Raw genomic sequence first — 14,480 nt, 5'->3', positions numbered from 1 at the left:
TCGGCTCCTTGGTCCCAGTGCACGTCGGCCCCACGGGCGCGACCAACCCGCGCGCGTCGTCCCCTCGGTCCCACGCGCGTGGCTCGGCCCCGTGCGCCTCGGCTCCCCGGTCCCACGCGCGCGACAAGCACTACGCTGCCTCGGCCCCTCGGCCCCATGCGCAGCCAACACGCTGCCTCGGCCCCTCGGCCCCATGCGCAGCCAACACGCTGCCTCGGCCCCTCGGCCTCATGCGCAGCCAACACGCTGCACGCTGCCTCGGCTCCTCGGCCCCATGCGCAGCAAGCAGCCCGCTGCCTCGGCCCCATGCACGGCCAGCCCGCGTCAGCTCCTCGGCTGACGGCGCAACCTGCTACCTCGGCCCCATGCACGGTCTGTCCGCCCACACCGAGCACCTCGGCCACATACTGCCGAGATCTACCTCGGCACGGCCTGTCCGCCTGTGTCGTGATCCTCGGTCGCATGGTGCCCGAGACCACGTCCGCGCGTCCGGCCCGCTTGCGTCGTGCTACTCGGGCGCATGGCCCTCGCGACCATGCCTGCGCGGTCTGCCCGCCTGCGTCGTGATCCTTGGTCGCGTAATGCCCGAGACCACACCTGCGCCGCCAGCCCGCTTGCGTCGTGCTCCTTGGCTCCATGTTCCCGAGACACACCAGTGCCGCCAGCCTGCCTGCATCGTGCCCCTCGGCTCCATACCCCCCGAGACACGCTTGCGCGGACAGCCTGCCTGCGCCGAGCTCCTCGGCCATATTCACTGCCGAGTCTATCTCAAAGCGGCTTACCCAACAGGGTCTCGCCCCTCGATCGCAGCCTGCCTACACCGAGCTCGCCTCAGCGTGGCCTGCCCGCCTGAGCGGTGTCCCTCGGTCGCAGCCTACCTACACCGAGCACCTCGGCCACACACTACCGAGATCTACCTCGGCACGGCCTGTCTGCCTGTGTCGTGATCCTCGGTCGCATGGTGCCCAAGACCACGTCCGCGCGTCCTGCCTGCCTACGTCGTGCTACTTGGCCGCATGGCCCTCGCGACCACGCTTGCGCGGTCTGCCCGCCTGCGTCGTGATCCTCGGTCGCATAATGCCCGAGACCACACCTGCGCCGCTAGCTCGCCTGCGTCGTCATCCTCGGTCGCATAATGCCCGAGACCACACCTGCGCCGCTAGCTCGCCTGCGTCGTGCTCCTTGGCTCCATGTTCCCGAGACACACCAGCGCCGCCAGCCCTCCTGCATCGTGCCCCTCGGCTCCATATCCCCCGAGACACGCTTGCGCGGACAGCCTGCCTGCGCCGAGCTCCTCGGCCATATTCACTGCCGAGTCTATCTCAGGACGGCTTACCCAACAGGGTCTCGCCCCTCGGTCGCAGCCTGCCTGCACCGAGCTCGCCTCAGCGTGGCCTGCCCGCCTGAGCGGTGTCCCTCGGTCGCAGCTTGCTTGCACCAAGCACCTCGGCTGCAGCCTGCCTGCGCCGAGCCCACCTCAGCGCGCCCTGCCCGCTTGAGCGGTGTCCCTCGGTCGCAGCCTGCTTGCACCGAGCACCTTGGCCAATCACTGTCGAGATCTACCTCGGCTCGGCCTATCCGCCTCCGACGTGTTCCTCGACCGCATGGTGCCCGAGACCACTTACTCGCGTCCTGCTTGCCTGCGTCGTGCTACTCGGCCACATGGCCCTTGCGACCACGCCTTCGCGGTCTGCTCGCCTGCGTCGTGCTCCTCGGCAGCATGATGACCGAGACAACACCTGCGCGGTCGGCCTGCCTACGTCGTGCTCCTCGCTTCCATCATCCCCGAGACACACTTGCGCGACTAGTCCGCCTGCGTCGTGCTCCTTGGCTCCATGTTCCCGAGACAGACCAGCGCCGTTAGTGCGCCTGCGTCGTGCCTCCCGGCTCCACAAACCCCGAGATACGCCTGCGCGGGCAGCCCGCCTGCGCCGAACTCCTCAACCATATCCACTACCTTGCCCACCTGGGTTACGTCCCTCGGCCGCAGCCTGCCTGCGCCGAGTGCCTCGGCTCCATGTTTACCGAGGCCACCACCTCGGTCGCATAATGCCAGAGGCCTCCTCAGTCGCTTAATGCTCGAGGACACCCCATTTTGGCTCCATACCACCCGAGACCACACCTGCGCGGCCAGTCCGCCTGCGTCGTGCTCCTCGGCCCTCGGCTTTACGCCACCCGGGACACACCTGCGCGGCCAGTCCGCCTGCGTCGTGCTCCTCGGCCCTCAGATTTACGCCACCCGGGACACACCTGCGCGGCCAGCCCGCCTGCGTTGTGCTCCTCGACCCTCGGCTTTACGCCACCCGAGACTACACCAGCGCGGCCAGTCCGCCTGCGTCGTGCTCCTCGGCCCTCGGCGTTACGCCACCCAGGACACACCTGCGCGGCCAGTCCGCCTGCGTCGTGCTCCTCGGCCCTCGGCTTTACGCCGCCCGGGACACACCTGCGCGGCCAGCCCGCCTACGTTGTGCTCCTCGGCCCTTGGCTTTACGCCACCCGGGACACGCCTGCGCGGCCAGCCCGCCTGCATCGTGCTCCTCGGCTCTTCGACTTTACGCCATCCAGCCCGCCTGCGCTGTGCTCCTCGGCCCTCATCGGCTCCATTAGTCCAACTCTTCTCAGCTTCCTGACTAAGTTGCGCACCTCGGCCTCGTGCTGCTCGAGACGCGTTCGCGCGACTGGCTCGTCTGAGTCATGCCCCTCGGATCTGCATGAACAGCCTACCTGAAGTAAGAAGCCATGCATCGGACTCCCTGCATGCAAAAAACGACGCATAACTCCTTTCGGGGGGGCATATTATAGGGGCAAAAATGACGATGTGACACACCATGACAGCATCCCCCTAAGCGACACACTGCCCGAGGCTCGCCATACCCTACAGCAGCTCGGCCTCCCATGCAGCCCTAGTGGCAATGTCAGACGCCATCAAAGGTACAGTCCCGCCCTACAAACAGCTACGTCAGGTAACATCAAACCTCCTCTATAAATATCCCTGAGTCCTAAGCAAAAAGGGGGATGACACACTCAACACACGGAGGTTTCTCCTCCTCCTAAACCCCCTCCACGTCACTAACTTGATCGTCGGAGGGGTCGGGCCGAGCTCCCGGCCCGACCTGTGTGCAGGTGCGAGACGACGTCGCCTCTTCCCAGTGCTGCGGCGGAGCTGCCTCCCGACCCGATCTACCGACCCGACCTACCGACCCGACCCGCCGACCCGAGCTGCCGACCCGAACGACCGTGCTCGGCCGCCGGGAGACCCCGAGGAACGCCCCAGGGAGATCCTCGTCGTCCGGACCCGAACCGAGCCGCGACGGCCCGAGGCCACGGCTAAAAATGTTACTTACCATAACAATAGATACAAATAAGATCACTAATAGATAATATGTCGACTACAAGATCACTAGTGGTTAGTATAAGATGGGTACCACTTATTGTACTATACAAGCTTTATAATGAATAATTTTTAAAAATAAAAATAATAATTTAGAGTGGATACTGATTATAACCTCGATCGTCAATACATCAAATTGTAAGCCTCAAGACACATCAATAACATGTCTAAAAATTTTCTCTACTTTAATTAGTAATTGGATGCTCTAAAATATTCTAGAAATACAAGGATGAGCTAAAGAAGCTTACATGGACATGCCTCAGCCATTTGTGAAGATCTACATATTTTTTTATAAATAGTATAGCTTGGTTCCAATAAAATCTTTGTACTCTTATCTATAATTTATTTTTCTCCTTTTTCACAATCTTCTTTTTTTCCTCCTCTCTTTAAATGTCAACGGTGATATAAAATGACGAAGAAAAAAATAAATAAGACCTTAATATCGAAGAAAAAAGATTGAGAAATATTTTTTGATATTTATTATAATAAGTTGATTTTTTAAGGTCATGTGTATTATGTAATAATCCAGAAAACACTACCTTCTTAATTTATTATATTAATCGAGAAGATATTATCTTTACAAATGGCCTAGTATATATATATATATATAGGTTAATTGAATCAAAAGAAAGGTTAATTGAATCAAGAGAGAGATTCATTGCATCAAGAAGAAAAATAGATTAAACTTGTTAGATGGATTAACTTTGAAAGAAACATAGCAGTTAGATGGATCAAGTTTAAGGGGGGAGAATATTAGAATTAAACTTGTTCATTCATCGTAAAGAGGTTAATTTAATCAAAAGAAATGTTCATTGCATCAAGAGAGAGATTCAATGCATCAAGAGTAAAAATGGATTAAACTTGTTAGATGGATCAACTTCGAAAGAAACTTAGTATGTTAGATGCATCAAGTTTAAGGGGGGAAAATGTTAGAATTAAATTTGTTCATGCATCGTAAAGAGGTTAATTTAATCAAAAAAAATGTTCATTACAGATTCATTGCATCAAGAGAAAAAATTGATTAAATGACTATGAAAATGATAAGTCAAATTGACTATTGATTCTTGAAAAAATTTATGATTCATTTTGAATACAATTAATGTAATGTATCTTTGGAGACTATATAAACCTTATATGTTGGTCGTGAAACACAGAGTTTCTGAAATTTTAAAGAGTTTTTGATAGAAATATAGAAGATTTAAGGTTGTTCTATTCTTCCTCTGTTTGATAACTCTATCCTTTTTTTTATAAGTTCAATAGGATATAAATAATTAACGCATCGAGGAACCTACAGCTCATGTCAATAAGTTAGCAAAGATCTATGGCAACTGTTTCATGCACAGTTCAAGGTTTTAATGTTTCAAGCAAATGCAAATTTCAAGGTCTCTCTGATCTATTGAAGAGATCTCTTGACTTGGAGAAAACTAATGTGGCATTGTCATTACGGGAGCAATGAGGAAGAAAGGTATGTGATATCCTACTTATCTCTGTTCACTCTCTATCTAAAGATTGGATCCAATATGTTAGAGGGCCTCAACTTCCTCCACTTTGATTTGGTGTTTCCAATGTGTTCTTTCAGCTCCAAGAGAGAGAAAAAAAAGGGGGTTTGACGCCAGTGATGAAACGCAGGACTCAGCACAATCATTCGAAGAAAATTGCATTTATTTGAAGCCTAATCTGCCTCATCTTTTCTTTCTGTCCATTATTGAGAATCACGAACTTGCTATTTAGTACCATCAATTCAGATTCTGATCATCCACTCAAGAACAGAACACAAAGCCGATCCAGTCCTTTTTTTTTTTCTTTTTCTTTTCTTTTATCTTAAAGTCGTAAGAACACAAAACAGTATTGCTTAATGAATCCTCCATGAAGGTACAATTTCTAACATATCTGTGTCCTTCACATTCACCTTCATATGGTGTTCGTGTCCCAAGAGTTCACGGAGACGGATCTTCTCAGGGATATCGTCACTAGCGCCGGGGGAAGTCACGGTGGAGCACAGAGCCGGACTTTGCTCGAGCCCATGGTGGAGGGTCTCCTGAAAGGGAACAAGTTCTTGCTGGTGTTGGATGATGTGTGGAGGGCTGAGATCTGGGACGACTTGCACCGCAATCCTTTGCGAGGAGCAGGGTGCTGGTGACCACCAGAAACGAAGGGATCGCGACGGCCCACGTCCACGAGATGAAGCTGTTGCCTCCGGAGGATGGCTGGTCCCTCCTGTGCAAGAAAGCGACAATGAATGCAGAGGAGGAAAGGGATGCCCAAGATCTCAAGGACATAGGCATGAAGATTGTTGAGAAATGCGGAGGGCTTCCCCTGGTCATCAAGACCATCGGAGGGGTCCTCCGCGATAGAGGACTCAACAGAAATGCGTGGGAGGAAGTTCTCCGCAGCGCCGCATGGTCACGGACCGGGCTTCCCGAAGGTGGGCACGGAGCATTGTATCTGAGCTACCAACCTTCTGGCCCATCTCAAAAGATGCTTTCTCTACTGTGCCTTGTTCAAAGAAGCCTATGTGTTTCGCAGGTCTGACGTCGTCAGATTATGGATAGCCGAGGGGTTTGTCGAAGCACGAGGGGATGCCAGCTTGGAGGAAACAGGGGAGCAATATCATAGAGAGCTGCTTCATAGGAGCCTTCTACAATCGGAGTCTTACGGTCTGGACTACGATGAGTCTTCCATGATGCATGACCTGCTACGATCGCTCGGCCATTTCCTATCCAGAGATGAGAGCTTGTTCATTAGTGACGTGCTGGAGACCTGCTGCCGCCCCAATGACCACTAAGCTCCCGTCTGTACGTCGGCTGGAGCTGCACCATGTATGACCTGCTGCGATCACTCGGCCATTTCTTGACAAGAGACGGGAGCTTAGTGGTCATTGGGGCGGCAGCAGTTCTCCAGCACGTCACTAATGAACAAGCTCTCATCTCTCGATAGAAAATGGCCGAGCCATCGTAGAGGTCATGCATCATGGAAGACTCATCGTAGTCCAGACCGTAAGACTCCGATTGTGGAAGGCTCCTATGAAGCAGCTCTCTAGGATATTGCTCCCCTGTTTCCACCAAAGTGACATCTTCTCGTGCTTCGACAAACCACTCGGCTATCCATAATCTGACGATGTCCGACATGTGGAACGCATAGTTTTCGCGCAATAAGGCACAGTAGAGAAAGCATCGCTTGAGATGGGCCGGAAGGTTGGTAGCTCAGATACGTGCCCACCTTCGGGAAGCCCGGTCCATGACCATGCGACGCTGCGGAGAACTTCCTCCCACGCATTTCTGTTGAGTCCTCTGGTGCAGAGGACCCCTCCGATGGTCTTGATGACCAGGGGAAGCCCTCCGCATTTCTCAACAATCTTCATGCCTATGTCCTTGAGATCTTGGGCATTCCTTTCCTCCTCTGCATTCGTAGTCGCTTTGTTGCACAGGAGGGACCAGCCATCCTCCGGAGGCAACAGCTTCATCTCGTGGACGTGGGCCGTCGCGATCCCTTCTTTTCTGGTGGTCACCAGCACCCTGCTGCCTACTGCTCCTCCCTGCAAAGGATTGCGGGGCAAGTCGTCCCAGATCCGAGCATCCCAAACATCATCCAACACCAGCAAGAACTTGTTCCCTCTCAAGAGACCCTCCACCAAGGGCTCCAGCAGACTCCTGCTTTGTTCACTATTATATTTTCCACCAGCACCTTCTGATAGGGGTAAAAACTGATTTGACATAATATCCCGGATTTGACATAATACACCCCCACGTCAGCCACTCCTGTGCGGCGCGTTGCCCCAAGAAGCGAGCATTAACACCGACACGACACGCGCCCATACCGAGCGAGCATTAACGCCGACGCGACATGCACCATACCCTGCGGGAGCCCGGCCTTCCATGCGACGTCCACGACGACGACGGACGTCATCAGAGGTACGACCCTGCTCTTGCAGGACGGCACATCAGGTAACATCAAACCCCCTCTATAAATATCCCCTCACTCCCAACGGGCAGGGGGGCTCTCTCTCTCTCTCACTCAACACTCCTCTCTGCGTCACTGACTTGATCGTCGGCGGGGTCGGGCCGCGCTACCGACCCGACCTGTGTGCATGTACTCGACCGCTGCTGGATCCACTCGGCGTCCCGGCACTTTCCCGCTGCTGATCCCAGCCATTTGGAGCCCTGAACCAGCTGCATCGACCCCGAGGTCATGGCTCAAAGAGTTACTTACCGTAACAGATTGGCGCTAGGAGGGTCATCCAAATGTCAGGTGATCAGCGAATCCACCTCGACGGATCCTCAACCGCTGGGCTCCCTGCCTCGGGGGAACATCCCCCACATGATGAGACCCACAATGAGCGCCTTGCAGCGGTGTCGGAACGCTACTGGCGACTGTTCAATGACCCAGGCCTGTCGCCTCCCGATGGCGCACCTGCTGGCCCGTCGTCAGTATCGCCCGAGGCTTTTCACGACCTCGCCCACCAAGTCCGAACCCTGACAAGCATTGTCCAGACCATCATCCCGATCGTCTCCCAACGGACCCCTCCACACACGGCTCGGCCCTCGCTGCAACAGGAGACCCCTGTCCAGACTCACGCACCACTTCCTGAGCTCCCCATCTCACCTCGAAACCCCGCAGCTCGGCCCGGGAGCCGGGAAGCAGAAGACACGACGAGCCGCCCCGAGCCCGAGGCTCCCACCGCCGACTCGACAAATGCCCTACGAGCTCAGCTACGCCTCGTCAGTCAAAGGCTTGACGAGGTACAATAGGAAGTTCGCAAGTCAAAGGGAGAACTCGGGGCAGACGGACACCAAGGATCTCCGTTCACCCCCGAGGTACAAGATCAGGCGATTCGGCCGCACTTCCGCCTCCCTTCACTGGACGCGTATGACGGCACCACCGACCCGGCGGACCACGTGGCCGCTTTTCGCGCCCAGATGGCACTATTCGGGACTTCCGATGCCCTGATGTGCAGGGCGTTCCCAACAACTCTGCGGGGGCCAGCCCGCACATGGTACAGCGGCCTGAAGCCAGGGACCGTCGCCTCCTTCGACCAGCTCGCCAAGGATTTCGAGCTTAACTTCCTAGCGTACGCCCGACCGAAGCCGTCCATGGCATTGCTCCTCGGGCTCAGCCAGAAGGAGGACGAACCCCTCTCCCATTTTGTGAACCGATTTACGACACAAATCCGTGGATTGTCGGATGCTCACCCCTCTTTCTTGATGCAGGCATTCATGACAGGCCTGCGACCCTCCAGGTTCTTCTGGTCGCTCGTGGAACGACCCCCCGTCGCGGTCCCCGAGATGCTCCAGCGTGCCAATCAGTTTATCGCCGCGGAGACTTCGATGGCTGGAAGGCAGGAGGAACACAAAAAGATCAAGTCAGAGCCGCCCCGACAGCAACAACCCGCCGCCTCCCGGCGAAAGTCGGACAGACCTGACCCGAGGCCCCCTCTTCCCGCCTTGAATTCGTCCCGGACTGAAATATTCCTACACGAGAAGGGGAAGGGGCTGCTCAAGGACCCTCGCCCGATGAGGAACCCGCGGGAGCTCGCAGACCGATCAAGATATTGCCGATTTCATCGGCAGCACGGGCACGACACTGAGCAGTGCTACGAGCTGAAGAGGCAAATCGAGGAGCTCATCCTCAGAGGTCACCTCGGCCAGTACCTCCGGCCGAACAAACAGCAGTCGCCTCGCCCAGAGGGCCCCGTCGAGCCGCACATCGATGTGATAGCCGGGGGCCCCGCATCAGGAGGAGGCTCCATGTCGGGCAGGAAGGCGTATGCCCGAGCCGCTCCCGACGAAGCCTCGGGGCACGAGCCAGAGCCCGAGATTACCTTCCCAATCGGAGCCGCCGAGCGACCCGACCACGACGACGTCTTGGTAATATCGGCCAGGGTAGCCAACGCACAGATGAAGAGGATCATGGTCGACACGGGGAGCTCGGCCGACATACTCTACTTCGACTCCTTTCAGAAGCTGGGCCTGGCCAGGGAGAAGCTGAGCCCGGTGTGCTCGGCGCTCACCGGTTTCACGGGAGATTCAATATCACCCCTAGGGGCCATTACTTTGCCCTTGACTATGGGGGCCCCGCCGAAGTCGAAGACGATGATGACCACTTTCCTGGTGGTCGACCTTCCTACCGCCTACAATGCCATACTCGGTCGGTCGACCCTCAACAAGGTCAGAGCGGTCGTCTCGACCTACTACCAGACCATTAAATTCCCAACTCATGTTGGAGTCGAGGAAGCCACGGGAAGCCCCCGAGAGTCTAGGCGGTGCTACTTTACCGCCGTGTCATTGGGCAAGAGAGTCAGGACCGAGGCGCCCCTGAAAGATCCGCGGGAAACGAAAAAACTAACTCCTCATCCCGAACCGAGGGGGTCCACCGTTGACATTCCTTTGCGAGAAGCTCGGCCGGACCAAACCGTGAAGATCGGCTTGGAGCTACCAGAGCGGGAACGGGAGCAGCTCGTCGGCTTCCTACGGGAAAATGCCGACGTCTTCACCTGGTCCCCATGGGACATGACGGGCGTCGACCCGGAGGTCGCGGAGCACCATCTCAACATCCCACCTGACGCTCGCCCGGTGAAACAAAAGGCCCGGCGCTAGGCCCCTGACCGACAACGTGCAATACAAGAGGAGGTGGACCGGCTCCTAGCCGCGGGCTTCATAGAAGAAGCCAAATATTCTCAATGGCTGTCCAATGTAGTCCTCGTGAAGAAACACAATGGAAGCTGGAGGATGTGTGTCGACTACACCAATCTCAACAACTCATGCCCTAAAGACTGCTACCCCCTCCTGAAGATCGACCAGCTGGTCGACGCGACGGTCGGTCACGCGCGACTCTCTTTTATGGACGCCTACTCAGGGTATAACCAGATCAGGATGGCGCCCGGGGACAGAGTGCACACGGCCTTCCTCACCGATCAAGGCGTATACTTCTACAAAGTCATGCCGTTCGGGCTAAAAAATGCTGGGGCCACATACCAGAGAATGGTAAACAAGATGTTCGCCCATCAAATCGGGAGGAACATGGAGGTCTACGTGGACGACATGAACATGAAAAGCCAAGAGGCAAGAACACACCTGGCCGAGGCCTTCGCCACGCTGCGCAAGTTCGGCATGCGGCTCAACCCCACGAAGTGCGCTTTCGGCGTCACTTCCGGGAAGTTCCTTGGGTTCATCGTGCACGAGAGAGGAATCGACGCCAACCCGGAGAAGGTTCAAACAATAATCAACATGCAGTCCCCCTGGACGGTTAAAGACCTGCAGCGACTTAACGGAAGACTTGTCGCTCTCTCTCGCTTCCTCGCCCGATCGGGCGATCGCTGCCTCCCACTCCTCAAGGCGCTCAAAAGCCCGAAGAACTTCCAATGGACATCAGAATGCGAGGAAGCTTTTAAACAAATAAAACAGCACATGGCCAGCCTTCCCCGGCTCGCCTCTGTCTCCCCGGGCGAGAAGCTTGGCCTCTACTTGGCGGCCTCTGTTAGGACTCTAGCTTGGAGAGTCCTAATTGAGAGGGACATTCATGTAAAAATGTTAGGACTCTAGCTAGGAGAGTCCTAATTGAGAGAGACATTCATGTAAACCTGTTAGGACTTTAGCTAGGAGAGTCCTAATTGAGAGGGACATTCTGTTAGGACTCTAGCTAGGAGAGTCCTAATTGAGAGGGACATTCTGTTAGGACTCTAGTTAGGAGAGTCCTAATTGAGAGGGACATTCATGTAGGAGGTTTTTTCTTAGAGAAGAATTAGGAGTTGTAAGAGAATAGGAGTCTTGAGTAGGAGTCCTATTAGGAGTTGGTTAGAAGTAAGAGTCTTAAGTAGGAGTCATATTAGGAGTTAGGGTTTAGAAGCCCTATAAATAGCCATGTATTCCTCCTCTTTTCTCAAGCAATAGATGAATCTTTTCTGCAGCCTTTGAGCAGCAACTTGGAGGGAGGAACCCCTATAGAGTTCCAAGGAGGCCGATCCCCTAAAGAGATCAACCCCAAGTTTAGAATCTGCAAGGGTTCTAACAGCCTCCCAGCATGCAGTCAGCTCTGTCCTGGTCAAGGAAAACTCCGGCCAACAACTCCCGATCTACTACGTCAGCCACGTCCTAAGTGGACCTAAGGAGCGTTACCCGCCGATAGAGAAACTCGCGCTCGCCCTGGTGCTCTCAGCTCGGAAGTTGCGCCCCTACTTCCAGGCACACCCGGTGGAGGTCATCACCAACCAACCCCTTCGGCAGGTCTTAACAAAATTTGATGTTGCAGGACGGCTCCTCAAATGGGCGGTGGAGCTCGGCGAACATGACATAAGGTACTCGCCCAGGACCGCTGTCAAGGCCCAGGTGGTAGCCGACTTCATTGCGGAGCTGACGCAGTTGGAGGACGTAGATCTCAAGCAGGCTCCCGAAGCTTGGACCCTACACGTCGATAGCTCGGCCAACTCAAGGGGCGCCGGCGTTGGGCTGGTCCTCCTCGCCCCTGACGGACGCTCGTTCGAGCGATCCCTTCGCTTCGGGTTCAAAGCCACCAACAACGAGGCGGAGTACGAGGCGCTCCTAGCAGGACTAAGGCTGGCCCTCGAGATGCAGGTGGCCGCGATACGCGTCCTCACCGAATCGCAACTTGTGGCCGAGCAGCTTAACGGCGGATACGAAGCTCGGGACGCAACCATGGCGAAATACCTGACACGGGGTAAGGGACTTGATTGCCAAGTTTCGCTATTTTACATTGTCTAATGTTCCGAGGGAGGAGAACGAGCGAGCCGACGCACTGGCTAAGCTGGCGTCGAAACCGACCTCCGAAGCATGGCCAGAGGTTGAGGAGCTCCCTGCCCGCGCCATCGAAATAACAATTACAGCCCTAGGCGGCGCGCCGACCACGTGGGTACAAGAGCTGCTACGCTTCAAGCGGGATGGAACCCTTCCCCTCGACGAAGTTGCAGCTCGGCGCCTGCGTCGTATGCACGCATGGTACACCGTGGAGTGTGGCCACCTCTACAAACGGTCCTTCACCTATCCCCTCCTGCGATGTTTAGAGCCTGACGAAGCCCAGATGGTCCTAACCGAAACCCACGAGGGGGTATGCGGCGAGCACATCGGCGGGCGAACCTTGGCGCACACGATACTCCGTCATGGCTACTACTGGCCGACCATGTGCCGGGACGCCAAAGCCTACGTTTAGCGGTGCAGTTCGTGCCAGCAGCACGCCCGCGCACCCCGACAGCCCGCGGTTCCGCTCAGTCCCATCGACTGCGCGTGGTCATTCGCACAGTGGGGTTTGGACCTGCTCGGACCCTTCCCACCAGCCTCTGGACAGCAGAAGTACATAATCGCGGGGGTGGACTATTTCACAAAGTGGGTCGAGGCTGAACCACTGGCGACAATCACGGAACATCGAATGGAGAAGTTCGTGTGGAAGAACCTAGTAACTCGGTTCGGGTTACCCAAGGCCATTATCACAGACAATGGACCTCAGTTTGCTGGCAGAAGATTCCGGGAGTTCTGTGCCGATCATGGCATCCAACTGAGGTTCAGTTCGGTGGCCCATCCTCAGACCAACGGGCTAGCGGAGGTAACCAACCGATCCGTCCTGGACGGACTCAAAAGAAGAGTGTCCGCAGCCCGATCGACCTGGACAGACGAGCTCCCCAACGTGCTGTGGTCGCTGCGCACCACTCCCAAAACCGCAACCAGAGAATCCCCGTACAGCCTCGCATTCGGAACTGAAGCTGTCCTGCCACCTGAGGTGGCCATCACCACCCTCCGAACACGAAGCTACGACGAAAAGGCCTCGGACAAAGGACTTCGAGCAGCCCTCGATTTGCTGGAGGAGCGGCACGCCAATGCACATGTAAGAGCCCTCTCGTATAAAAGAGCAGTCGTAAGGATTTACAACCAAAGGGTCCGACCCCGACCCATCAAACTAGGCGACTTGGTCCTACGGAGGACCGAGGTCAGCGACCCGACCAGGGCAAGAGGCAAGTTAGCTCCAAACTGGGAAGGCCCATACCGGGTGGCCGAAGTCATCAGAATCGGAACATTCCGACTCACCACAATGATGGGTCATCCCCTGCCAAGGACTTGGAACGCCCAAAATCTCAAAAAATACTTCCCGTAAGTAAAGACCGGGCCAAAGACATAGCCATGCCGAGACACAGACAATCTGCTAGAGAAGGGAAAGACCATGTTTATTCAAAAAGCGCATTACAAAATAAAGCAAAAGTACAAAAAAAACCTTATTCCTTGGGGGCATCCGGGCTGTCGTCGAAAGGAACATCGGCTGGCATACCAACGTCCAGGTCCTCGGGGAAGGAACCAAAGGGATCCTCCATGACCTCCGAGCCAGGGTTGCGCACCTTGAAACGAGCAAGGGCAACCCGATACCCGTACTCGTATGAAACCCGCCCGGTCCGAACAAGGCCGAGTTGGAATCCCAGGGAGTCCTTGTAGTCCTCGATCAGCTTCTTATCCCTCCTCGGCCTCTGGCGGATCTCGGCATCAAGAGCCTCTGAAGCCCCCCGCGCCTCAGCTCGCTTCTCCTCGAGGCGTCGGATCAGCTCAAGGGAGTCCGCCCTCGCCGAGCGAGCCTCGGCCACCGACGCTTTCAAATGCGTCTGGAGCTCTGTATTACGCTCCTCGGACGTCTCCAGCCGCGCCTGAAACTCCGTGGACCGCTCTGTGGATGCTTGGAGCTCAGATCGAAGGCGCACCACCTCCGCCTCCAAGTCCGAGGCACGCCGCTCGGCCGCCGCGACAGCCTTAGGGCCCGCTCCAACCCGAGCTTCGTCCACCTGCCTCCGGAGCTCGGCATTGCGACTACTCAGGACAGCGATGACCCGCCCCGCATCACGGACGCGATCCATCAGCGCGGCGACATAATGGTTGCCCTGGGGAAGGGGAGAGGTCAAAACCAGGCACGTCCCAAAATGCACAAGCAGAGGGACGAGACAACACTTACCCACAACAGCGACTTAGTGGATTTGCTAAGCAAAGCCTCGGAGGATAAAGTGTACAAATCCCGAGCTATGTCGGGATGCAGCCCTCCGTGGACGAACCTGGCCGCACAATCGCCGTCGGCCCACACCCGGCTGCCCCGGGTGAGACCGTCCCAC

The 14,480-nt window shown here is 55.9% G+C and overlaps 1 protein-coding gene across 1 annotated transcript; it reads left to right on the top strand.

The window, feature by feature from the left end:
- Nucleotides 1-10,407: 10,407 nt before the first annotated feature.
- On the top strand, nt 10,408-13,486 carry LOC135639007 (uncharacterized). Its single transcript, XM_065152695.1, has 5 exons — nt 10,408-10,908; nt 11,434-11,568; nt 11,611-12,042; nt 12,119-12,544; nt 12,641-13,486. The coding sequence occupies exons 1-5, from the start codon at nt 10,408-10,410 to the stop codon at nt 13,484-13,486; spliced, it is 2,340 nt and encodes a 779-aa protein (XP_065008767.1).
- Nucleotides 13,487-14,480: the final 994 nt, after the last annotated feature.

Source organism: Musa acuminata, chromosome BXJ1-3 (assembly GCF_036884655.1).
Source record: "Musa acuminata AAA Group cultivar baxijiao chromosome BXJ1-3, Cavendish_Baxijiao_AAA, whole genome shotgun sequence".
In the NCBI taxonomy this organism is placed as follows: domain Eukaryota; kingdom Viridiplantae; phylum Streptophyta; class Magnoliopsida; order Zingiberales; family Musaceae; genus Musa; species Musa acuminata.
This window is presented reverse-complemented; position numbering and strand designations above follow the sequence as displayed.